The sequence below is a fragment of the Cimex lectularius genome, unplaced genomic scaffold, assembly GCF_000648675.2.
Source record: "Cimex lectularius strain Harlan isolate CLEC.00 unplaced genomic scaffold, Clec_2.1 scaffold2, whole genome shotgun sequence".
NCBI classification, from domain to species: Eukaryota; Metazoa; Arthropoda; class Insecta; order Hemiptera; family Cimicidae; genus Cimex; species Cimex lectularius.
Genome location: NW_019394219.1, coordinates 2,023,260 through 2,049,603, shown reverse-complemented (window position 1 = coordinate 2,049,603; position 26,344 = coordinate 2,023,260). Strand labels below are relative to the sequence as shown.

The 26,344-nt window shown below is 33.4% G+C and overlaps 2 protein-coding genes across 2 annotated transcripts; both read right to left on the bottom strand.

Moving 5' to 3' along the window:
* Nucleotides 1-1,874: 1,874 nt before the first annotated feature.
* Nucleotides 1,875-26,110, bottom strand: LOC106663409 (pickpocket protein 28). Its single transcript, XM_024230276.1, has 11 exons — nucleotides 26,031-26,110; nucleotides 19,569-19,705; nucleotides 13,666-13,896; nucleotides 8,841-8,940; nucleotides 8,602-8,768; nucleotides 8,336-8,543; nucleotides 4,887-5,157; nucleotides 2,971-3,030; nucleotides 2,534-2,651; nucleotides 2,372-2,469; nucleotides 1,875-2,310 (listed from the first exon to the last, which is right to left on the bottom strand). The coding sequence occupies exons 1-11, from the start codon at nucleotides 26,085-26,087 to the stop codon at nucleotides 2,150-2,152; spliced, it is 1,608 nt and encodes a 535-aa protein (XP_024086044.1). The 5' UTR covers nucleotides 26,088-26,110; the 3' UTR covers nucleotides 1,875-2,149.
* Nucleotides 11,089-12,130, bottom strand: LOC106663537 (ubiquitin-conjugating enzyme E2 N-like). Its single transcript, XM_014388434.2, has one exon. The coding sequence runs from the start codon at nucleotides 11,735-11,737 to the stop codon at nucleotides 11,279-11,281; it is 459 nt and encodes a 152-aa protein (XP_014243920.1). The 5' UTR covers nucleotides 11,738-12,130; the 3' UTR covers nucleotides 11,089-11,278.
* Nucleotides 26,111-26,344: the final 234 nt, after the last annotated feature.

Genomic DNA, 26,344 nt, shown 5'->3' with positions numbered 1-26,344 from the left:
TTCCACCTCACCAATCCCTCAACCAGGGTTTTTTCTTTTCTTCATCAATTTCTTCATTTTTGAAAAAGTAATTAAAAAAGCAGTTACACCACTAAAAAGGATATTAAATGGAGTACGTTTTCTGAAATTGGCTGGTCTCTAGGTTTGGAAACAGTACTTAAGAATCACCATAGTAAGTTTTTCAACTTTGAAAAACATTTGTTTTTTCAGTTCTCACTACTAAAACGTTTATTTCACCAATATTTACAAGTTTAGTATTAATCACATCTCATTGGAAATTTAACTTAATTTTCAATAGTATCAACAGATTTGTCCAAAACCTTTTAGTTTTGGATTATCATTGTTTATTTGAAGCGAGGTCGTAAAATCTTAAAAAATCATAAAGATTGAATTAACTCCGAAACTGTTGAGATTCGGACCACATTTACTTAGGACATTTTGGTTCTATTTTAAATGTAGAATTTACTGGCATAATTTGTAACACGAGTAGCCAAAAACCCTATGTGTATGTCATCTATATACCAAATTTTTTTTTTTTAAAGATGGCTCTTACAGTTTTAATGTACATTTCTATGTACCTGATCCTCTAAAAAGTCGTTTTTGGAATTAATCTTGTTTGTATGTGCTTCAATATTTTTCTTGTTAGTTTACGTATTGCTACATTTCCTACCTTTTATTTTAAAAGCGTTAATCGTTTAAATGCATGGAATTAGGGCTTTCTGGTCAATTTTGTGCCTGATATGCCACGATAACATCAAAAATCCCCCCTCCTCCAACAGTATATTATATTAAAGGTTGAGGTGTCGGGGCCATCGTCGTTTGGGGAGCCGTGGAAGGTTCTTAAGATGGGAAGTAGTGGAGATAGCTTGAGTAGTAGAATTAAGATGGGTTGAAACGTTGGAATGAAATTTCTGGAAAGGGAAAGGATCAATTTTTTGACGAAGGAAAGGTTAAATGAATTTGGAGACATTGTAAGGAGTTTGGAGGTCTTCTTAGGACTTTTGATTGTAATGCTTGGATTTATTGAACGTTAGATTACTTGGTGATCATGTAGATCATCAGATCATGAGCTGTGCTCTGTATATCCAAGTAACGTTTTGTACAGTGTTAGTTTTTTGTTTTGTTTTTGAGTCTTATGTGAGGATTTCCTTTTCAATGAGCTCAAGACGCTCCTGGATATTGGAGGTGGCTTGGGTAGGATTGGAGTCAAGACTAAAATTACAGTATCGTCCGCGTAGGTATTAAGGAAGGTGGGATGCAGGTCGGTAGTATAAATGGTATATAGGATGGGACTAAGAATGATCCCGTGCGGGACACCGGCCTTGATCGGTCTGACTTCCGAAAACTCGCCCGCGACATCCCCCTCTGAAACAGAGATCGTTAGATTTTGAAATAAGGAGTAGGTAGTTTAGTTTGAAGAGAACTGTCTGCTACCAGTCCCTGTCAAAAGTTTGGGACATGTCTAAGAATGCAAGCAGTACTCTCTGATCTAAAGACTGTCAGACACCTTGAAACACTGCTGAATCGACGAATGATGAGGACGGAAATCAAATTGATGATTCATTCTTACGACATGTTTGGGAGACGTAAACACAAATAAATTAAAACTTACTAAAACGCTAGGATAGAAAATTTTAAAAGATCGTAGCCATTGAAAATGTACATTTACACCTCGCATATTATCTTTACATATACATACACATACTGCTAGGTGTTATCAGGTAAAATAAATTCTCTCTTTAAAGGACACCTGCCTAAAGTCGACATGAATGACTCTTTGTCAAGGAGTTTCCATTAATTTGGCTCAAGTTTAATGGAATAAACACACAATTTTTCGTTTTCCAATGAGATCAGATTGGAAATGGGATTTATTTTAAATTTACAGAATATTGAGGAATCATTAACTGACTGTAATGATTTTGTTGATAATATAAAACAAAAAGTTCAATTAAATTAATTAAATTCTAACTAATAGTGACAGTTATAATTGACATGTATCATTTAGCTATTCTCGTTTTACTGCAATAATAAATTTTATTCAAAACGACATAAGATCGAAAGTGTAATTTTGATTCGTTTTAAAAAATATACATTTGAAGATTTTTGTTTGTTTTGACAGTGTTTTTTACGAGAGGGTTTGTCGGTTCGTTTACAAGACTAAATCGTTCCAGTTCCCTTGTCGTTCTCTTCCTCTGTCCACGTGGTCCCTCCACAATTTCGTGCAGATCCTCACAGTGAGGAAGTAAATCACCTCGACGAGGCTCAGGATGCTGAAGCCGAGAAAAAGCCCCAGAAGACCTCCGACGTTGGCTGAAAATAAAATTTCATATACCGAATATCCCTTAAGTGTCTTTGTGTCTGGGCGTTTTACCGACGAAATCGGACAGGCCGAACATGACATCCCTCGTGATACCTTGGACGTACCTGCTCTCGTACTGCACTTTGATCATCGTGTGGCTCATGTTGGGGCTGTAAAATCAGAGAGTGAGACTTAGTTCTTAATTTCTTAATTACACGGTGTCAAATTTCTTACTCGTTGTCTTTTTTGTACTGCAAGCGTTTGTCAGGCCAGTTCCTATTTATTGAGAGTGTCACTATGTCGTATTGTAGTTCGGAGCAAGACGGCAGACAATCACAGACCTTAGCTTTATCTTCAAATGCAATGTCGTATAAAATGTTAAACAATTCTTATGTTGTACATTCCAGGCAAAGATTACCATAAGTTTTTACTTAATCAACATGTGATCCTTGTTTAATGGTGATAAACATTTTCTTAATAAAATCTTTGTAATATTTAAAAGATTAAGACCATTATTTGTGAATGAGAGAGATTTTTGAGTTTTACATGAAAATGTTGTATATTTGTTTTCAAATTGGACTGATTTTTTTAATATATTAAAGTGATACACTGCATTTTCACTGAGTTTTGTGTGAAAAAATGAATAAAAAAAATAAGTAAAAAGTTGGTACCTTTATTGCTTTGATGACACTGATAACTTGTAGGGCCGCAAATTGAAATATTTTCAACGTCTGAAACCGTAAAAAAATTAAATATTAAACAATCAATTGACCAAATGAATGGTGAATATATTTTGTTTGTCATACCTGTACAGAATTTTTTAAATTATTTTATTTGTGCACTATACATATTAGGACGTGTTACAAATGTGTTCACAAAACTTTTTTTCACACGGTCACAACACTGTATCTAATGCCAGTGCTGCACCCGGAGGACAAATGCCATGAGAAACTAGTCAATGCTGGCACTCAGTGAGAGGACAAGGAGATTTCGAGGCCATTTCGAGTAAGAAAACATGTCTGGTTTTCGAGATGGGAATGTGTAGAGAGGGTTAGGATGGATCGAGAGGTTGGTGTGAAACTTTTGGAAGTTCATTCAGGTTCAGTTCGTTGACAAAAGGAACGTTGAGGTCGTTGTGGAAGTGAGGTTAGTGACGTAGAAGGTGCTTTGACGATTTCTGTGGACTTTTGGTTGGAACGATTGGATGTGCTGGATATTTGATGGTTAAGTAGAACCCCCCAGTTCCATTCCGTATGTCCAAAGTGGTCGTATAATTTGTATAGTTTAGTGTTGATAGGAGTTGGTGGCTTGCGAGCTGACCTCGGACGGCGGGTGCTGCATCAGAGGCACACGAGAGTTATGGTACCAGTTCTTGTCTAAATATATATTTTTATGTATATACGGACGGCGGAGGGTGCATAACCATCTGAACTGCGGGGCAGCGTATTTTCGTTCCAGGTTCAAGCTCAGTTGCGTGGTAAGGACTCGCAGTGGCTTAGTAGTGAGACCCCTAGCGGGTACCTAGAGAACAGGCTGTGTTTCATTCGTGGCTGTGGACCATAGTACTTGTGTATGACCTCCAAATCACCTCCTGACCTTGTGGAAATCGGAAGGATCGGATTGCCGAGAGCGTATAGCCAGCGAGGAGCTATGACTACGAATGCGTAAGGAATGGTGGACGGGGGCGGATGCTTGTCGGTGGTGGGGGTCTGGACTGCCTTTACCGTAGGCATGGTCTCCTCTAGGGGGTGGTTAGAGATTCCACTAAAATCGAAACCGCGGCCGGAGTTTCGACGCTAGCAGAGCCCCTCCACCCCGGTAGATAGAGTTGTCGCCTGTATATAGGGAGTGCGTGGGAGACTTGGCACAACTGGCAGACTGGTTAAGTGCACAACGTTAACCCACCTTCTCGGAAGGGGCAAGCGGGAGAAGTCAGCATGTCTGTCGATTTGTCTGTGGATTTGCGGGCTTCTACACCAAACCTCACGGAAGAAGCAGATTTTCCGTGCGCGGTGGTGAGTCGCTCCTAACTTGAGAATTAAACGTGTGATAAGGCCTGGCCTAGGTGCGCACGCTAAAGGACCTCATGTTACATGACATTGCGACCCCAGTGGTCAAGATGGATTTCCTTAAAAGTCTTCCTAGTTAAGTCTTCGTAGTTGTTCAATTATTCTGTTAAGTTGTCCTCTCTGAAGACTTGTTCCATGTCAGTCTGGGGTTTAGGTATTGCCATAAGTAATTGACTTGAATGAAAATCGGTAACTTTGCTGTTTATGTACAGTGGAAGTGTTTTTCCAATGTGAACACTTTTCTTCATTTAATTTTATCCTCCACTTTTTGCACCAGTCTGATAAGCTCAAGGTGTTCTTGAATGTTGGAGGCATGGATAGGATTTTGGGTGGCAAAGCTTGAAAATTAATTATGCTTCTTTACTGTAACATTTAACGCACATGTTGAAGCAATCAGACTGGACAATTAGCAAACTCAAAACAATAATGATGCTGATAGAAAAACAAACTCTTCAAACGAATATTTTGAGTTTTTGTATTTGAAATGAAATTGTAGAAAAGCTCTCTTTTCAACTCACACGGATGGTAGAATGCCATACAATTGCAGTGGGCGATTGAGAAATTGGCCTCGCACTCCAGCTCGCAGTTCCTCTGCGTGTAGATGTTGAAGAGCATCAAGTAGCGTTCAGTGTCGAAGTAGCAACCTCTCTCCTTGGCGTTCCACCTTCTCAGTCTATGGTTGATGGTGTACATCTTGGGTTGGAGTTGGACTAGCAGGGTACGGTTCGCTTCGGCGTATATCGTGGGGTGCGCCTGGCCTGGCAACTCTGCAGGGTTGTGGACGTATCCCTATTCGAATTTAAAAAAAAATTCTGGCAATTTCATCAAGATTAGAAATTATTTGGTCAACCATGGTTTTAAAACTCTCTAAAACACTACGGTCGATTTGCCTCAAAGATGATTTCATTTAAATATACAAAAAAAAAAAACAATAAATTTTTGACAGTAATTTGACATTTTTTATAAAAATATTGTCACATCGGACTTTCTTTATTGCTACAAATTAATATATTTATCTTTTAAATAAAAAGAATATACTTTATTCCCTCTTGCATAAGGCAAACAAAAGATTCGTTTAATTTGACTATTTTCATAATGGATTGTAAAATTCTTTTATAATCTTCATAAATCATAATGTTTATTGACCCTACAGTACTTCTAGACGATCAGACTAATTAACCACAATTAGGTAATTAAAAAAAGATATATGAAGCTTTTTGTTAATTTTTTTTATTGCGATTAGATTATGTTTTATGAAGACAATTTTTCATTTTTTATTAATTCAATTACTTGCTATTTTTAAATAATTGTTTTCGTCAGGTTTAATAGGCAATAATGTCTTATTGTTCGACCCTCCCGTGATCATGAAGCAAACCCGTGGGATTAACTGGATCATCGATCCTATGCAATAATTGCGCCTTTCGACCCTTGCAGAAACTTTACGATACGATTTCTAAAAATAAGCGTCGAGGGTTAGAAAAAAGTATAAACAAACTTTGTCGATGCGAAATTTTCTGGGTAGGTCAGAAAGAAAAAACAGCTAGTTTTTCTTGCCCAATTTTGAACAAGTAAACATTTGGTTTCAGTATTATTGATTAACTTCTTATAAATTTATAAAACATAATCATCCTTCAATATGAATAAAAGAAAAGGGCCAGTTTAATAAAATATTGTCCTTTGTCATATTAATTGGGTCATGACAAAACGTTTCGTTGCGTCAGGCTTGACATGCTATTTTAATTATATTTATGAAATTCCTTTTGATTCCATCTATATCAATCAATTACACATAAAAATTCACAAACAAACAAGTAAGAAAAGTATGTTTCTAATTATAATTTGTATGAATATTGTTTATAGACACCAGATCACAAGAGTATGTACAAACAGAAAAGCATAACCAATTAAAGGGTGTAGCTTATAACCAATATCCTTTTATATTAAAATAATACCTTTTTGGCACAGAATGACATTGGTATGATGGTATTATGAATTTTAGAAGTGCTTCAAATAATTTTTTGAAAGTGGTAAATCAACTGTTCTGGTGTGGCTTGCCTCGACGAACTTGCAACTCGAAGTCTCTTACGCTGTGAAGGCTTTCATAATTATGTGTCAAAGACTACCGATGACGATTTTCAGTATAAAAAATCGTCTATTAACTCTTTAATTTCAGAAGAATGGACGGTTTTATGGAGTAAATTATTCGGCAAAGGGGAAAATTAAAAAAAAAATCGTTTGTCTTACATGTATCTTTTCAGCTGTCGTTACATTTTTCTCCAAATTCTGAATCATATTAAAACGATTTTTTCCCTTTTTGTAGAGAAATAATTATCAAACAATCCTAGCAAACAATATTGAAAAAAAATTCAAAAGCGAAGATATATTTTTTTATTAATAAAAAATGGGTATACAATTTTATCTCAAATTAAGGTTATTATCAAAAATTAACGATTTATTATTAGTAAAAGATACTATTTAAAAATTCACATTATAATAAGAAAAATCAAATAATAAAAGAGTGATTGTAATAGGCTAATAAATTTTGAGAGAAAGGTACTGAAAGTGGTCAGTTTTTACCCTTTCTTTGGACAACTACATGAACTTGAAAATGCCAGAATAACAGTGAAATTGTAGAGTTTGATGTTTCAGCAAAAAGCATAAACTATTTTCAAAAAGAAATATATATCAAAACAACAGATGTTTGTCTGAAAAAACAAAACAAACTAATATATTAATCCTTTTTTCCTATTTAACCAAAGTTTATGATTTAAATAAAATTTATAAATTTACCACAAAGAGGGAAATTCGAAAAAGTTGTAAGAAAATGAGTTGGTATTCCGAGGGGACCGAAGTCACGATAGCCCAAATTGAGCTGAAGTTCGTGGGTTCGAGTCCAGCTCGTGACACTAATTTTCATGTCAATACACTTTAAATAAAAATTATAAATCAATTTAAATTATAATTATAATTAGTGAATTTAATTGGTCAAGCGAACCACGAAATTAGTGAATTTAATTAAATTATAATATACATCAATTTGAAATAAAACAGGATTAATTTGAAGTTAAAAATGGTTAATTTAAAGTAAAAATGGTTAATTTGAATCTTAGAAAGGTGTAGTATTTAGTGACCGTTAATTAATGATTATTTTGTATTGTTAATTATATATTATTTTTATTGTGTCATGTCGAGAGTGTTGTGTGTATGCGACGCACAACCGTGACACAACTACACAGAAAACACACACTTTGAGCCCTGAAGATGATCTAAATAAAGCTCGAAACGTTGGCACAATAAAGAAAATGTTTTTCTAAACCTACATCACAAATGACCGCATGTCACGATCTGCAAATTAACTTAAAAAGGTTAATTTGACAATAGTATTATGAATAAATAATATATGGCGTATGAAAGAAATTTTATGAATGTGAAAATAAAAGAATAATGTGGCGTTAAAAGAATATGTTGTGGTTGTCCTTGTTCAACAGTAAAAATCCCGACAAACTTATTAAATCATTAAAAAAAGCCTACGGAAAGTTAATAAATAACGTTTTTATAAAAATAAAAATAATAAAAAACCATTATTATTATAATTATTTTAACGAGGGCAATAGCAGAGATCATAACAGCCCCGTGAGTGCCGGAGTGAAAAAAACAACATAAAAACAGCCCATTTATAATTACATCGTTTGGATTCGAACCGGGGATCTTTTCCTTTAACTACTTTTAACTAATAATTACTACCTTTATATAATGGTATTTTCATAATATTGGGCGTTATGTATAAAGTACAATTATATAATACCTTTATAAAGTAATCTGTTCTACTACAATTAGAAAATAGTAAATTACAATTGTGCTTAGTATAGTCAAACTCAAAGTTGGGATTAAAAGCTTATGATTTTTTTCGGGCGATGATGTGAATTTAAACTGAATTTATCAGCGTATATTAATTAAATTTACTTACGAAAAATCCGTATCCACCGAAGCCGCACGTTTCGTCGAAGCCGGTCGAAGAGAGCTTCAGGAAGAAAAGCGCGACGCCTATGGGCAAGGTGGACCGCTTGATCGCCCAAGGAGAAGAGAAATTGTAGCCGGTGCTTTTCTTCTTCAAAAAACCCTCATCTGGGGTCCAGATCGGCTCTTTGCCAAAATATCTCTCCGATGACCAGTTTCTGCAAGAAATGTTGGATTCGTGTCAAATAATCATCCTCTCAAAATATGGTTATTTACTCTTCCGTCCGGCGGAGGATCTGGTCGAGAGGGAGCATGTTGAATGTGAAACAAGCGCCGTAGGATGTGATTGTAGGCTGGAGGTAGTCGCACGGATTGTCGTACATGTTTTTCTCCCATTCCATCGAGTGTACCATGCTCTCGCAGCTTTCGTTTCCGTTTATCGACTGTAAGAAATCGAATTACATTAATGGATTTTTAGATTTGGCAATATTTGTCTAAACATTACAAATTCTCACATCGATCATATCGTGGACGAGTTCTCTTGTAAAAGAAATGTTGACTACTTTGGAAGAAATGATGTTGCATATTTTCAATGCAAAGTAAAATTTCTCTAGCCTAAAACAATAAAAGCAAACAACACAAGAATGGAATAAATGGAACAATCGTTCGAGTATCGCTGCGTATATTAAGGAAGAGATGGGAAAAACCGGTCTTTTTAAGGATTTTATCAAAACCGCCCACTCGGTGAAATGAATCAGCTCACAGCTAATTCCATGGGTAAATGTGCCAGCGCGAAGCCACAAAGTTGAACAGTTCGCTATTTCGTTCACATAACTATTAACAACCTGTAAATTGAAGTGCTGTAGCAGTTAAGAGCTGTAGGAGCTAAGAGCTGAAGAACAGAAAAACTGAAGGTGAGCTAAGAGCTGTAGGACTCTCCATTGAAATTCCCGCCCACACCATCACTGAGCTACGTTGAAAAGGTCGGCTCTGGGAAAAATTACAAGCTTCGTAACTTTTATTTCGCCTTCTCTACACTCTTTCCCGCCCATCTGGAGATCGTAGAGCAAATCTAAACTCATCAGTAAAAGGTACAGCAGACAGGTCGTTCAAAGACCAATGGCTTTGTTCTCGAGCAAATGCGAGCCATGCAACTCGGTGTGTTTTGATCAATTCTGGTCCTCTTACCAAAATCCATCAGTCCGTATTGATTTAATCTTCTTCGCGCAGTGCGTTCAGATATTTGGACACCTTGAATATCCTTGAGCTCATGAATCGCTTGAACAACAGTAAGGTGCCATTTTGAAGATTCTCAAAGTCAAAAAACGGTCATCCTGTGGTTCTATTTTCCTAGGGCGTCCAGAACCGGCCTTCTATGGAAGCACCTAGTTTCTGGAAAACGTCTAATGGCGTTTCGCAGTGTTTCGTAGGGAACTCCGATGGCAATACCCGCCTACCTGATGGAACATCAATCATCAATAAGTGCCACACCACGCGCAACATCCTCAGCACTAAGTGAATTTTTCGTTTAAAAATTGTAATTAAGAAAACAAAGATGAAAACTAAACATTTTATTGCTTCAGAATTCAAATGAGACTGAATAAACATTTTAGAATAGAATAGAATAATTTTTATTTGTACATGTGCACAACAATATATACAATAATTTTAGAATATAGGGAAAGTGACATTTCACTATGGCTTCCTACTATTTACACTAATCATTTTTATATACAAAATTCCATAACAGTTTGTGGGAAAAAATTTATGTTAAAAAAAACCACAAGCAGAGGGATGAAGTCTGTATATAAATTAAATAAGTGCATATAAAAAATGTAGATGAGAAGTGAATAAATAAATAATTAAATACATAATTAAATATTCGTATAACTATGAATTTGATAACTATGACAAATTTATAAGCCAGGTACATTGTGTTTGATCCTCTTATGTTTCCAATTTGCATTTGTTGGATATGCACCTATGGATCTGCAAATGGGATTTGAGGATTTGACGCTCATACGCCTAAAGAATTTGCAGACCTCATCGTAAATTTCCTCCTAAACATTTTAAATTCTTTAAAAAGTAAACATTGAAACATCCTTTATTCTTGATATTCCCAATTTAAAAATGAGCATAAACAATCGATGAAAACAATGAGACAAGTTAAGGGCAGAATTATTTATTTTATCGAGAAAATGAAAAAAAAGAGTCAATTGGGTGAAATTTTGTGCCTGTCAGTGTATAACAATTTCCAACGTGATAGCAGATTATCACATCAATTATAAAAGATTATTATAAATTTTGAAAAACGGATTCCGTCTAAAACAGTAATTTTTCTATTTTGAAACTGATTTTTGAACAAATCTCCTTTCTAGGAGTTGATCGAGAAAGTTCTGCAGCTCCAGGCGCATAACTTTCAGCTGAGGAACAATGAAATCTTCTTTACCCTTGTTTTGGATTAAGGATTAAGTGTATTTACCTCTAATTTATATTCCCAATTTAAAAGTTAGCACAAACAATTGATAAATACAAAAAGACAAATTAAAGGCAGAATTTTCTGTTATAGAGAAAAAAAACCAATTGGATGGAATTTTGTGCCTGTCAGTGTATTTTTGTCTAGGTATAGAATTTTTTAAGGATAAAAGTTTATTAACAATTAAAAACCCTGAAAAGCTTTTTATTTTTTATAAAAAAAATAAACAAACTATGAAAATAGTTGATAATTGTTTATTTTATAACAGAATCAAAAGCATTTTATGACACTTCAGCTATTTCTTTGTCACTAATGTTTAAATATCTAAAATCGTTTATTTAGACCTAGTAGTTTATGAATTACATATTTCCAAAAAGAAAACATATTTTAAAAAAACATATTTTTAATTTGTATATCCTATTAGATCACACGTTTGAGTAAAAGCGGTGCGACGTTGGGTGGAAAGGGACGAGGGCGTCAATTGTGCCCGAGGGCGAATTTGATAGTCCATTCTCTGGCAGTGATGAGCGCCTGTGCTTCGTTGACCTTCCAGAGTTCCGCGACGTCGTTGGCGAGAGGGTCATCGGGGTTGGGCGCACTGAGCAACGCCTGGATGGATAAGAGGACCGTGCGGATCTGCAACGCCGGGCTCCACTTGTCCTTTAGGATGTCCAGGCATATCCTGCCAAGTTTGTCTATATTGGGGTGGAAGATCTTTGTGACGAACCTCACTTTCGGAGCCGACATGGGGTACTCTTCAGGGAGGAACAGCTCCAGTTTGAACGAGCCCCCTTCGAACGGCGAGTCAGCCGGGCCGGCGATCGCCACGTGGAAGTAACGTCCGTTGAATTCGTCCGGCTGCACTTGGATCCCCGGAACCGGCTCTTCCAAAAGGCGCTGCGTCTCTTTTATGATCCGTCTGGGTAAAGCAGCCATTAAAGATATGGTAAACTTTGAGGCAATTTTGACAATTCTGTTTTATATTATTTGGCTACGCCGGATAGTAAACGAGTTGTTCATCACCAATCTGTCTGCTACGGAGTATTCGGCGAGAAACTATTTCCTTCTTCTTTCGCAGTATCACAAGAATTTACAGTTTGTTAATAGCTAGGAACAGTGATGATATCTAGCGATGAATCGAAACGAAAAACTGGAAATATGTCAGCTAAATAAAACACATGATCATATACACCTTTTATTTACCATCTGTGTTAAGATTCTATCAATCAGTCCATAAGTTTTTATATGATACATAATAGAGAAGTTCCGGAGTGTCCGTGCTTCCGACAGATCCAAAAACAACTGGAAGCAACTAATATTTGAAATATATCATTTATATATCCTACATAATATGTAAAACATTAAATAAAACATGTTAACAGTTCCCTTTTTTTCAATGAAGACTTCTTTTAGCCTATGTAATAAATAATTAATTTATACAATTGGGGAACCAAAGCGGTTAATAAAAGGAATGGAGAGCTATCCTCAAGAATTACAAAAAATAGCAAACCATACATCAAATTGATTAAACTACACATAAAATTCGTTTGAATGTAAAATAAATTAATCCAGTATGTTTAGTGGTCTAATTGACTAGATTAATTCTTTCAATTAATTATGCTCTTTATGTAAGGTCTTGGTTGAGGTGAAAAAGCTAGTGTCAAGAGAGGGATTCGAGCCCATGACCTTTGGCTCAATAACCGCTGCTCTAAGCACTTGCCACGATAGTTTAAATGGTTAAAGCAGCGCTTTATTGAGCCGAAGGTCGTGGGTTCGAATCCCACCCATGACACTCGCTTTTTCAACTCAACCAAGACCTTACATGACAAGCATAATTAATTGAAAGAATTAAATATATTTACACACATATTTGTATACAAGGTGTCCTTTTTAGATGGCCCGGCTCACTCTCCCTTGAACCAATGACACTGTCAAAAAAAAAAGTCTTTAATATTTTTTGAGTCTAGTTTCCAATTTTTTTTAAAGAAATACATGCACAGGGTACATCAGGCCCAGTTCAACTTCAAAATTTTAAATACAACCCTCTATATCCTGACATGCTATTTTAAAGGATTTTGTACGCTGAAAACAATGTAAAGATTTTAAATTGGTCAAAAAATGATAAACCAATGGCAAAAAGTTTGGAAAAAAACAGTCATTTGGTTTACTAATAACATTTCATGCCCGGGAAAGAACTGGAGGAACTTATAACCTGGGATGTAAATCTACAGGAGGTATTAATAGGGCGTAGTTTAAAGAAGTTTGTTTATTTTAACAATCATTCCTAAAAATGTAGGAAATTATTTTATTGATCCACATCTGAAGGTTGTGTAAAAAACACATTTTTAGATTTTTTTTTGTTTGTGCATGTTTTGGGTAAATTGTAGTCTATGAGTTAAGTTGCCTATCATTTTACTCATTACGGTGTCTAAGATTTAAAAATTTTAAATAAATTTTTTAAATCATCTCTCCGTTCAGTACATTATTTCACATCAGAAAGATGTGTATGTGTACAATGTAACTTGTTTAACCCTTTGATGAATCGGTGCGTTAAGAGCAAAAATTCTGTTCATAGGAAACGGAACGCGATTAAATCAGTTGAATTTTATTCAAGCCGAATTTTTAAAGGGGGCGATACAAAAAGAAAGAAAAATGTCAAAACCTTCCATCGTAAAGCTAATCAGATCAAATACGATAATCGGACATTTTCCTGGACGACAACATTATCCCTAATCGATTAGGTCACGATGAATTAAGGGTAATGTCGGTGGACGTGAATTTCGACAATACAAATATGAGTCGCATTCACTTCGGCTTTTTTATTTTTAAATGTTATTAGAAGGAAAATATAAAAAATTTCTTACTCTTTTTGTGTCATATTGTTGTTGTTAATGGCCTCGGAAAGGTTCAACATACTAGTTCTGAGCTGCATGTCCGGGCAAAGCGTGACTGCCGGAAAAGGGATTTTTTCAACTGGGGTCTGCTTTGACTCGAAGGAGATTAGGACGGGACTTTTTAAAAAATGTTCGACCTGATCTTTAATCACGTATCCGACGATCAGGAAAGCCGTGAAGATGGCGATAATCCAGTAGACCCTGAAAAAAAAGATCCCATACTTAAAATCTGAGAGAGAGAGAGAAAGAGAGAGAGTGAGAGAGAAAGAGAGAACAAAATTAAATTTATCAGAACAATGCATGTCCAAAGTTTGGTCTGCTTATTCTCACTAATTAGGTCAGACGAGTGCCAATATCCTATCATCTAAAGAGTTAATATTTCGGGTTTACTTCAAATACACAGGTCGAAACAATAAGAAGTTATTGGCTTTTAACAGTTGGGAAATTGTACTTTACGGTCAATTTTTCGAAACGTACAATTACGGCAATACGTGCGAAGGAAATTAAAATGCCCTTGTGTACGTGTGATTGAGAGAGCAATGGTTTTGAATTTGAAAATTATATTTGTCCAGTTTTTGTAAAAAGTGGTTCTTATTAATATTTGTAAGCGTCAAATGTCCTCATCAAATGGTATGCCAATTCTCGATGGTGATTAATGTGACACAACAATGTGACAAAATCAGGAATTTATTTCTTGTTTGTATTACAACAATATAATATATTTATATTAATCTTTATGTTTGAGTTTTATTAGTCTTTAGACTTCATCATAGGCGCTGATCTACCATTTTGCACGCTTGTCCGGTCTTACAGGTTTAGCAGTTCTCAGCGCCGTGATGTTTTGTTTTTACTATGGTATATAACTTTTTTTACCAATTGACTTGCTTTTAAATTTACTAATTTATACTAAAATAATATAATTAGATAGTTTTTTATAAACACTATTTATTTGTTTATTTTTTATAATAACTTGGTGTAAATATAGTTAACTTAAATAGTTAGTGTAAATAGTTGACTTAAAACGTAAACGTAACATTAATGACTTGTTGTTTACCTGTAGGTGTGTTATTAATTAGTTTACATTCTTTCGATTAAAAATAGAGAAAATCAGTTCAATTTCATCCTTTTAGGAGCAAACAAGAAATTTACTTTAATTAATTTTTAATTATTTAAAAAATGAATTATTATTTTTCTTAAAACCCCTATGGTTTTAAGTCGAGAAGATTTTGCCCGGGCAATGCTTTGCCCAACTCTAGTGTCCGTTACATAACCCAATTTCTGGGTGTGCCTCGCTTTTTTATCGGCGATGGTCTACAGCGGTTTAGGGCCACCGGAAGTCTCCATCGTAGAGACTCGGTAGTGGTCCGGTGTGCGATAGCTACAGACGATAGTTTTATTGCTCTTACCACACCACAAAATCTTCATTCAACGTCTTCCTTGATAATCCATTTCAAACCGTCCGCAAGGGTGAGCTGTACAAAAGTACAGAAGGCTTCGTGAGAATAGCCTAGTCTCTAAACGTCCCGCATAAGGAAAGGCATCGAAATGCGACTATTCGCAAATCAGAACAATAGCTGTTCTTTTCACAGTGCCGGTTCGGTTTGTGGCAATCGGATGACCGGGACGTGTGTGAGGAAGACGTGAAGAACGGTTTGATTCATGTGCCCTTCTTCAATCACAGCCCTTTCAAAGTCTGTGCCCCTACCGAATTGATTATCACACAGCATGGATCTTTGAATACACTAAGGTATAATGGATATTTACACAAGCAAAAGAATTGTGAATACAATTTATTACTAAAAGTGTTATTAAGAGCAAACCTAGTAATAAATTGTAAGTTGACTTTAGATCTATCACTAAATGATTTTCCGGTGTTTTGGTGAATTTTCTTTCAAATCATCATAATTAAATAATTTTTACTAAAACTCTCGAATTTTTGATTTTGTTTATTTTGGTTTAAATTAAAATAAGTACATATTGACGAATATTTTTCAAACACAGAAAATAAAAAAAAGCTCAAGAAATTAATTATGCTAGAACGTAAAATACCCAGAAGAAGGTTCATTTTGAACTAGGTACTGTCGTCAATCACAATAAATTTAACAAATCATCACTTTGGGCAAAATAAAATATCCAATTTGATTTAAAGTTATTGGAAACACACAGACGACAGATGGTTATCGTTTTTATTCTTTTAATTCCAGAGTTTCTCGTCAAAAGGGGAAAAAAGAATAGGAAAGTCTTAAGATTTTTCAGACACGGAAAGGCCGAATTAAAGTAATCCACTACCAGATTCTAATCCTGCTTTTTATCGTCAGCAAACCTTGATGTATTTCTATTTATACGAATATCTTGGCAGACTGTCGTCTGCTGGCATTTCATAATTTAATGCAAAATTACACACACACACTCAAACCGGGAGAAATAACAACCGGAAGAATTTTTAAAATCAAAATTCATAAAATGAGAAAAGTTTCAAAAACCTGGATAATATGTCATAATTAATAATTTTTACATACCATTCAAAATGATTTACAATGATTTTAATATAAATTTTCTGATTACAATTCGTAAAATAATTGAGATACAGTTTGGCCGAACCTGACTGTGTTGCAAGTTTAATATGTCCGAGCGCCGTTTTCGTAAACGGATAACAATTATCCCATAATTGCAATAATGAAATGGTTTTGTCCAAACTAACCTTTTTTTTCAATTTAGTTTTTAAACTAGTGAAGGTGTACGTAAATGTAACCGCTATGAGATTCTGTTTCACTAGAAGAAATCCGATCGTTTATTTACTCGATGCCTGAGATACCAAGGCCAACCTTGGGGGCAGAGGATACGTGTTATTAAGAAAAACTAGGTAATAAATTGTAAGTTGAATTTTAATCTATCACTAAATGTTTTAGTGAATTTTCTTTGAAATTATTATAATTAAATAATTTTTATTAAAAAACATGTATTTTTGATCTGGATTAATTGGGTTTAAATTAAAATGAGCACATATTGTCAAATATTTTGCAACCTTAATAGATAAAGAAGAAGCTCAAGGAAATAATTATGCGGGAACACAAATAACTTAGAAGAAGGTTCATTTTGAACAAAATATTGACGTCAATAAATTTAACAAAACATCCCTTTTGGCAAAACAAAATATCCAATTTGCTTTAAAGTTGTTGGATAGGTACACAGACTTCAGTTCGTTATAGTTTTTATTATTTTTCTTCCAGAATTTCTATTCAAAAGAGGAAAGGGAGAAAAGATAAGCCTTGAAATTTTTCGGACACTTCAACACGGAAAATGCCAAATTAAAGTTATTTACTAACAGATTCATATCCTGCTTTTTTATCGTCAGCAAATCTTGATGTATTTATATTTTCTCAAATATCTTCATGGCAGACTGTCCTCAAAATCTGCCAGTCAGTGGATAAGTTAATGCGAAATTACACAAACAAAATGGGAGAAATAACGACAGAAGGAATTTTTAAAATCAAAATTCATAAAATGAGGAAAGTTTCGAAAAACCGGGACAATATGTGATAATTTAAAATTTTTACATACCCATGAAATTAATTTACAGTGATTTTAATGTCGACTCGTCGTTCGCGCCTTAAATAATTGCGATACAGTTTTGTCGAACCTGACTGTGTTGCAGGTTTAGTATGTCCGAGCGCCGTGTGAATCTTATGGGACATGGTAAAGTGTTGGTTTAGACATCGTTTTCCTTTTTCGTCAATCGTCGAATATCTTTAAGGGGTAGTAAATTGTCAATAAATTTGAATGTATAACTAAATGATTTTCCGATGTTTTGGTGAAGTTTCATTTAAACTAATAATTTTGATTAAAACCCATTAATTTCTGATCTCGTTTAATTTGGGCTACATTAATATAAGTATGCAGTAATTAATAACAATATAACAAATAAAATATAACCATAAAAATACACATAGTTTGAAATAAACAACAAAATACGAATGCCCTGTTTTTTATTTGAGGGCATTTTGCACAAAAGTCACATTAAATTTGTGCTAGCACGTTTAGGCTTAATGTCATGTTGTTTTTTACATCCATCTTTCTCTTGCTTTCAGTGGAGGATATTTGTTTGTTTTTTTAGTTAAATTTTTATGTTTATAAAAAATAAACAGTAGGCGTTTTGGTAATTAAATACTATAAAAGTATAAATCCTATACGGGCAATTTTTTTGAATATTGTCATTTTTTTAAATTCATTTTAAATACGTAAATTTGAAAGTCAGTGATTCTCCGACGTCATTACTCAGATATGCAGAGGATACGTAATAGAAAAAATAATAATAGATAAAACGCAGTTAACTGTCTTGTGATTAAAATTGCATCGTCTACAACCAGTTCTGTAATAATTATAGTAACAAAAAATATTACATTGTTCAACTGTTGAATATGATGTATTTCAGTAGAATAGGCTTGAGTTAAAAAAAGTCTATGACGGCATGACCATTATCGAACCCCTTGGGGTCAAGTTCGTAGAAATGTATGACGCCGATGTGCTTATTCTCTCGGACTAAATTTATTTCTCTCATCAATCACGTCACATTTTTTCTTTATAACAAAAATATAATAAAGCATGCTTCATATAATGTTAAATTTACGTTTTTATTCGGCATATATAATTTTTTTAAATGTAAGGATTGTTAACATTAATTAGCCAGGGACAGTTCAGTCTTCTTGATGTGTGTTTGACCACCCTTGTCCTTCTAATTCGATCTATATTTTTAAGGAATGCTCGTAAGAAAAATCAATATTCACAGAAGTGCAGTTTTGAATAAAACCATAAATTCGAATTATAAAATTGGTAAGATCATAAGACTGGTATACCATTTTCCCTTACCGGGTAGTCTTAAGGTTTTAGTATACCTTAACGCCGTTTATTGTGGACTTAATTGTATCATACACGAACACATTTTCGGAATTTATTTACTATCTTCTTTAGTGTAGTACTTCTAATCTTATGTAGCTCCATATTAATGTGATATGAGCAAAGGATATAATTTTCAAATTTCGTATTTTACAGTTTTCCCCTCTTTTCTCCAGGTACCTTAATTTTTGATTTTCATTAACAATTGCACTCAATTACACTTACATTCGGTTACCCAAATACAATCCAAAGGATGCAGTATAAATCACAGGTTATGCTGTTCTGATGCCCACTAATCGCTTTAGCACTACTTAAAGTAACTATCTTTTTAAAATCCATTGTGGGAAATATCGAAAACAGTGGAGTCTTTTCTCTTGTAGTTTGCTTTTCTTTTTGTACGATGGTAAAATTCTCAATCGAAACACTATGATCACTTTTTATCATATGTTCCACCACACTAAACTCTTTGCAATTTCTTACCATTTTAGCCTCTTCTCCTGTATCTACGCTTTTTTAAAATATATTTTATCATTCTTGAGTACATCTCTGCTTTGTTTCTTCTCATGTCTTTCTCTTTTGCTTTCATTGTATTTACATTATCTTATAAGAATGAAAATAATTAGACAGTTCAATGTAAAAAATTGTTATTAAAAATAAATAATTTTCATTAGCTTATTATTATCACAACTCCTTCTTAGCCAGAAAGATTTCTTTCCTGTTTATTTTGATTGATACAAGTTCAATCTTTACCCTTACAATAATAATTTAAGACTGGTTAATACATGTAAAATTCATAAAATTAGAAAAAGACAAAAACCCAAATCTGGATTTTGCCCCATTTTGCCATTTTCCAAAGTTATCGAAATTTTATTCATAATATGCGTTCCGTTCGTCTAGTCGAGGGCGAATAAACAGTTTATACCATAAAAAAGGTTAACAAATGTAAATAGGCTTAAAATAAAAAAAAAACCTTAGCTTACCTTTCGTAAAATGGTCGATCAGATTCGGACAGGTATTTAAACCCGTGAAGGGAAGTCTCATCACAGTATTTTTTAATATACTGACACACTGATTTAAGTTTGCCATGCTTATTTCTCGAATGTGCGGAAGGAGCACCCTAAAAGTTGAAACGATTTTGTTATAAAACAATAAAAAATATTACAATGAATAATGCATATATATTGCAAATGAATTGAAAATCAGCGTCGATGTGTCTCTTAAATTTAATACTTTTTCATTTTAAAAAAATTATTTTTACTCTACGCATATTGGTTCTTATTAAAAATGTGAAAAAAGAACAATGTGGACTAAGTCTAGATGAGACAGAAACAACAGAAGACGTCCTCTGCAACTGCCAGGCAATATCTTAAAAAAAACTATGAACCTAGGAAAGCTATTCTTGTGCAATATAGACCATGACACCATAATCCTATGAAGAATACTTTACTTCATTATAAAAACAAAAAATCTTCCAGAAAAGCCATTAGCTGAGATAGGAAACAATTGACCAAAGTTTGTCCTACGTCAATCAAAAACAGTGTTTCGTTTTTTAAATTTTTTATTTAATAGGCAGCGACCTTATTGGTAAGCCTGAAGTTTATAAATTGTCGGCGGCAGCCAGGTCACTTTTACCAGGCGCGCTTTATCCAGGAAGGTGCGGTGTGTAGTCTTCATAAGCACTTCGAAGCTCATTGATCCGGGGTCTCAATCCAGCCCAAGATTGACCAACAGCCTCTGATCCCGACGAACCCAAAAGCACGAAGAATAGAGGGGGTATAAAATTACATTTTCTTTATTAGTTGGCTGTTAAGAAGTAATAATATTTATGTATAGTCGTGAATTATTGTTTTTATGGAGTGGAGGTAGTCGGGGATTAAGTGGTCGATTCTGAGGTGGGAAATAGTGTTGTAGGAGATATACAGATTGGACAAGTAGGTTTAATGGTTCTTTCAAGGAGGAAACTATAGGCGAGATGAGCGAATCAGATCCGAGACACAAGGGTTGTCTTCTTTTTGGTAAGGTCTGGAGGAGTATTTAAATATTTTTGCATGTATTGCATTTTTTTTGTACGTGAGGGACAAAAAAATCTTACTCTTCAAAGCCCGTACCGCATGACAAAAAATGAAGTAAACAACATTGTTTTGAGATACTTTTGAATTTAAACAGGCTTGCAAAATATAGAATTGATCTGTGAATTTTATTCTCTTTTGTTCGGTTTTGGTTTATTTGTACAAAATCTTTGTCAATTGAAACTTATATCCAGTAAAAAGAAAATTTCGTAATCATTCATTTAAATGCATTTTTAACGCATAAAAGGTTCCTTTATTAAAGTAAGTGGTAGGTATGTCCATCCACGCGAGGCTAATCAACTTTTCTCTTCTATTCTATTATTCAAATGCACCCGAGACCAAAAACAAACGAAACTGTCATTAAATAAAAATATAGTGATTAAATACTAATTAAAAAATTATATACTTGTTGTTTAGGGCCGGCGATGACCACTTGATATTTGTCGGTCGGTTGTTGGTAAAATTCTCAATCGAAACACTATGATCACTTTTTATCACACATCCCACCACACTAAACTCTTTGCAATTTCTTACTATTTTAGCCTCTTCTCCTGTATCTTTTATCATTTTTGAGTATATCTTTGCTTTGTTAATACATACTTGTAACGAGTCAATCACAGTGTTATTTATATTTAATTTATTACGAGTTTTCAAACCAATAATTAATGATGTTTCAATTAAATTTTGTGATGGGAGGCGTTGGTAATTAACTTCATTCACGAAGGTGTGCCATGTTCAAATATTTTCTACTGACAGCGACAAGAAACCAATCTAGATCGAAATCTATTCATTTGCCATATATCTAATTTTTCAAGTGGTACGATTTAAAAAAAAGTTTTTTTTAAAAATAATTTTGACTTAATTTGATGGTAACAATATTTTAAATCAATAATGATGGTTATTTATTTAAACTAAACATACCAATTTATTTTTTATGAAATATATTTCAGTTGCTAATGCATTTCGGGCCTGGTCGCTTTTCAGAATTACAATATTATATTTTATTAATTTTTTTTATCAAAAACAGTAAGAAATATTTTTTGTGTATATACCTCGCTATTTAGTTAACTTTTACTGACAGGTTAGCAAGATTACAAAGGTTACAAAAACTTTTTGATTTTGGAAGTCTCAATTACTTATCATTATATATCAATGTGACGTGAACTATACAAATATTTGGTAAAAAAAAATTTTATCATGTCAAAAATTTACAGCCATGAAAACTTTTTATCACAGTTAGATATATAAAATAAATGCCATAAATATGTGTGTAGAGTTACTATAAATAAAAACGATAAATAGGCAACAATATTATAATATGCAAAAACAGTAAATAATAAAAATAAGATCTATAATTTTAAAAATTAGAATATAAATAAGTAAAAATAATTAATAAATAAAACAACATTATGTATGCTTACTTTAAATCATATTCCACTTACTATCTAGGCTAGTTTTATAAATATTGAAAATATTTTTATATTAGTAATTCATTTTCTGTGTGTCTGTACATTAATATTGTTTTCAGTTCAGTTAATGTGTATAATTTGTAATAATTTTTTTCCATTTATTTTTTTTTATAAGGATTTTGTTTCAAAAATATATTGAGCTAATCCTGTAGTTTGTTGCTGATTTATGCATATTTATGTATGATTTGTGTTGTTTTAATCTGTGTTTTAAGAAATTGTACTGTTTTGAACACACTTTACTGAGTAAATAAGTTTACTTTGTTCAATTAAATTTATTTTGCCTCTAATTTTTGGAATGACAGTACTTACTTTTTTATTTATATAGTTATAAAAACAGATTCCTTACAAATATTATTATTACTTTCAGTTTTTTTTTCATTAAACCAACAATGAATACAAAGCCAATATAATTTTTATTTGTTGTTTTTCACACCTATCTCTACAGCAGTTATTACAAAATTTATTCTTTTCATATTTTATATCTCGATTTATTGGTTTTTAAGGTAATTATTTTTATAGAATAAATTTTTTACTTTTTTTATACTAACAAAAATCCTCAACACCAACATACGTCTAATATATTTACTTAAAACATTGATCTTTTGTTTAAAAGGATGTGAAGATAAAAAATTCAAAAATTGTTTTTTTGTAACGTGTGGTGATTAGTGACCGTTAATCGATAATTATTCAGAAATCGTGAGATGCAGGTTTCAGAAAAACATTTTCTTTATCGTGCCAACGTTTCGATCTTTATTGAGATCATCTTCAGGGCTCAAAGTGTTTGTCTTCTGTGTAATTGTGCCATTCTTGCGTGTCGTGTTGAGAGTCTCTCAGAAAATGTTTTTCTGAAGTTTTTTTGTAACCTTTGTAATCTTGCTAAGCTGTGAGTTCAGTTTAGCTAAATAGCAAGGTTTATACATAAAAAAGATTTCTTACTGATTTGGAAAAACAGAAGTGTTTATTTATAGCTCTGAAGAGGGACCAGGGACGTGGCCCGAAATGCATTAGCAATTGAAATATATTGCATAAAAAATAAATCGGTGTGTTTAGTTCAAATAAATAACCAACATTATTGATTTGAAAAAGTTATATATCTTAACCGAAACTGGCGGTTATTTAGAAAAACGTTTGTTTATGTAATTTGATTTATTATGTTTTATGCAAAGTTAGTTGAACAGAAAAATAATAAATCAATTAAAATAATTACTTGGGTTAATAAGACCAACTAAAACATATATACATATTTTGTTGCAATTTTTAGGAAAAAAAGATGCTTATTCTGCTAGATCGAGATCACTTTGGAATAATGTGAGAAAAAGTAAAAAGTGCAAGATTTACTACGCTGCTACAAAAAATGTCAAAAATTATAAAAATCGCAACACACTAAAATATCTGCATTTTACGAGAACTTCTGGTTTGACGTAAATAATAAAAGCTCAGAAGTATAAAATAATCTATAAATAAAATATTATTTTTCTTTCTTTCTTAAAATGTCATTTAAGGGGCATCGAAAGCCAAAACGGTTAAGGCGAAGACACGGCGACACAGGTTAATTCTTGAATTCGAACATACTTAAAAATCGCCTTAAAAAACCCCGAGGGTACTTATAACTTCATGGTCAAAATACCCTTGTAAAAATTTTAACAATACGTGAATAAGTGACAATCATAAAACTTTTTTGTTTTGGGTATGCCACTTTCTAATGCACTTATCTTTAGCGTTTTAATAGTAGTAGGTTGATCCCGTGGCTGAACCTTTCTTTTAGGATGGTCCCAAGCGTTTTCGTTAGAGTTAGGGTAGGATGCACCACTCAAGAAGCTTGGATAGGTGTTCAGAATTACATGATGTTTTATGTGGCTTAGCATTATCATGCATAAGCAATGAATAAGAACCTAAGAAAAGTAGAAAGACTTACATGTAGGATCATCTCCACATATCTAAAGGCATTCAAGACATCCCCTTGAATTAGTACCAACTCAGCCCCCACCTTCAAATGTCCTGCTTCCACATGACTGTCGTTCTTCAATTCAGAACGGATCCAAAACACTCAAAAAGAAAAGTTGATGATATCTAAGGTGCTAGACACGATATCCTAAAAAAACCTTCATTAAAACTGGTCAACTGATTGTTACTGTTTTCAGAGGAACTAAATTAAGAGGAGTGATAGGTCTGTTAAATGGCCATTGGTATCTGAGAAAACATCAACGTAATATCATTAAATAATGACCCCATTTGTACGTTATGCAATGAGCATAGGGAAGCCATTCATATCATCTTAGAATGCACGCAACCGCCAAGATTACTTATACCAAAGTTAAAGTTACCTAAGTTATTACCTTAAGAGAAAGATCGAATCAATTGGACTGACCTAAGCAACTAGGGAAAGTACAATAATCCACAAGGCTGCAGTGCTTGGGAAACACGAAAACCCCCACATTATAGATTTCCATCATCATTATCAACATCTTCAGACTCTTTCGCCGTCATCTGGCCTGATAAGGGTTGTGAATAAATCTGTTTTTCTATTCCTCTATAGTTTTTTGCAAATCTTAGTCTCTAGGGTGTTTTATTGTAAGGATACCTTTCAAGGACCTTCTTGATATAAGATTCGACGCTTTCAGCCATTTTTAATTGTTGAATGTTGAATTGGGCTTCGGCTTTGCATTTTAATGAAGCGGTCGTCCTGGGATTGGTGATTATGGACGCCATTTGGTCGCCTCCAGTGTCTTCCAGTACTTTTTAACGGTTCTTGAAACGATTAACGATTATTCTGATTGACTAACGCCACTTAAATGACTTATTATGCCACAAACAAAATTGAAAAATTAAAGAAACAGAAAAATCCTACCCGGGGTAATAAAAGGTAAAAACTGACTGAAAGAAACATTGAAATGAACGAAGAAAAACATTGCTTCTTTATTGGTAAACAGTGATTAATTATGCATAATGATATGATTAATCACTATGCCTCTCGCTGAACAAATAATATTACCAGCAGCATAACAGGGTAGGTGAACTCTCCTGAAGTATAGACCCTCGGTTCAGCACTTCGGGGAGTACAACCCTGTGGGGGGGGGGGGTCAAGGTCCTTTATAAATATATACGAAACTTGGTTTGAGGTTAAAAAAAAAATTTAACACTTACCTTTTCCCCCAGATTTTTAGCATAAAAAATCCATTAAAAAAATCCCCATCAAAAATTTCACAATCCCTATAAAACTTTATATATATATAAAGTTTTATAGGGATTGTGAAATTTTTGACGGGCATTTTTTTAATGGATTTTTTATGCTGAAAATCTGGGGGAAAAGGTAAGTGTTAAAAAAATTATTGAATTATTTTCAAATCATAATTAATCCAATAATCCGAATAACAGAAATAAATTTTATAAATTTATTAAATTTTATGCAATTTAAAATGGGAATTTTGTATGCATTTGGCCTTCCGAATTAAGAATTTTAACCAGAAAAATTAAAGCTTGGATGGCAATAGGATAAATAAGATTACGAGTGAATGTTTGGAGTCAGAGCTTTATAGCACTCAGAAGAGATATAGCTAACCTAAGATAGAAGGTTTGGATGTTAGGGCGTGAAATGACCTTAGCCGTTAAAACGCCCTTAAAAATTAATAATAATAATAATAATAACCTTAGCCGTTAAAACGCCCTTAAAAATTAATAATAATAATAATAATAATAATAGCATAGTAAGCATAATAATTTAAATAATGAACTGTTAAATAATCAAGAGTTTTGTTCTGTATTTTTTTAGTAACATACGAAGCCGCTTTTTTAAAATTAAAATGTTATAAATTTAAACACATTTCCTTGTTGATGCATTTGAATGTTTACCTTATTATTATAATATGCCATAAAACCCTCTCACGTAAATTTATTAATATTTTACCTGAAAGGAAGACGTCGTTGTGGATACCTTGAAAGTTCTAATTGGATATGATTGCATGGCCGGTCACAAGGAGGAAGAAGAATGAACCGACGAGAGTCAATTGGCATCGTGTTTGTCTCTTGGTGTTGACTCACCCCCACTATTTCCATCCCTCGTAGCAGACATGCGATCCCAGAGGGTATATTTTTTTTAACTTAACCACATGACCATCCGAACGAATAAGAGTTTGATGCTTATCGACCAGGATAAAGAGAACAGAAGAGTAATTTTGATATTTAATTAGGACGGAGCGCAATAATCACTATTTTATACGA

Excerpts from the sequence above, each read along its gene's own strand:
- LOC106663409 (XM_024230276.1), bottom strand. The coding sequence starts at position 26,087 with ATGCAATCATATCCAATTAGAACTTTCAAGGTATCCACAACGACGTCT. Across the intron at positions 19,706-26,030 it reads CAACGACGTCTTCCTTTCAG|GGTGCTCCTTCCGCACATTC; the intron begins GTAAAATATTAA and ends TTCAACTTTTAG. Across the intron at positions 8,544-8,601 it reads ATCCTCCGCCGGACGGAAGA|AAACTGGTCATCGGAGAGAT; the intron begins GTAAATAACCAT and ends CATTTCTTGCAG.
- LOC106663537 (XM_014388434.2), bottom strand. The coding sequence starts at position 11,737 with ATGGCTGCTTTACCCAGACGGATCATAAAAGAGACGCAGCGCCTTTTG.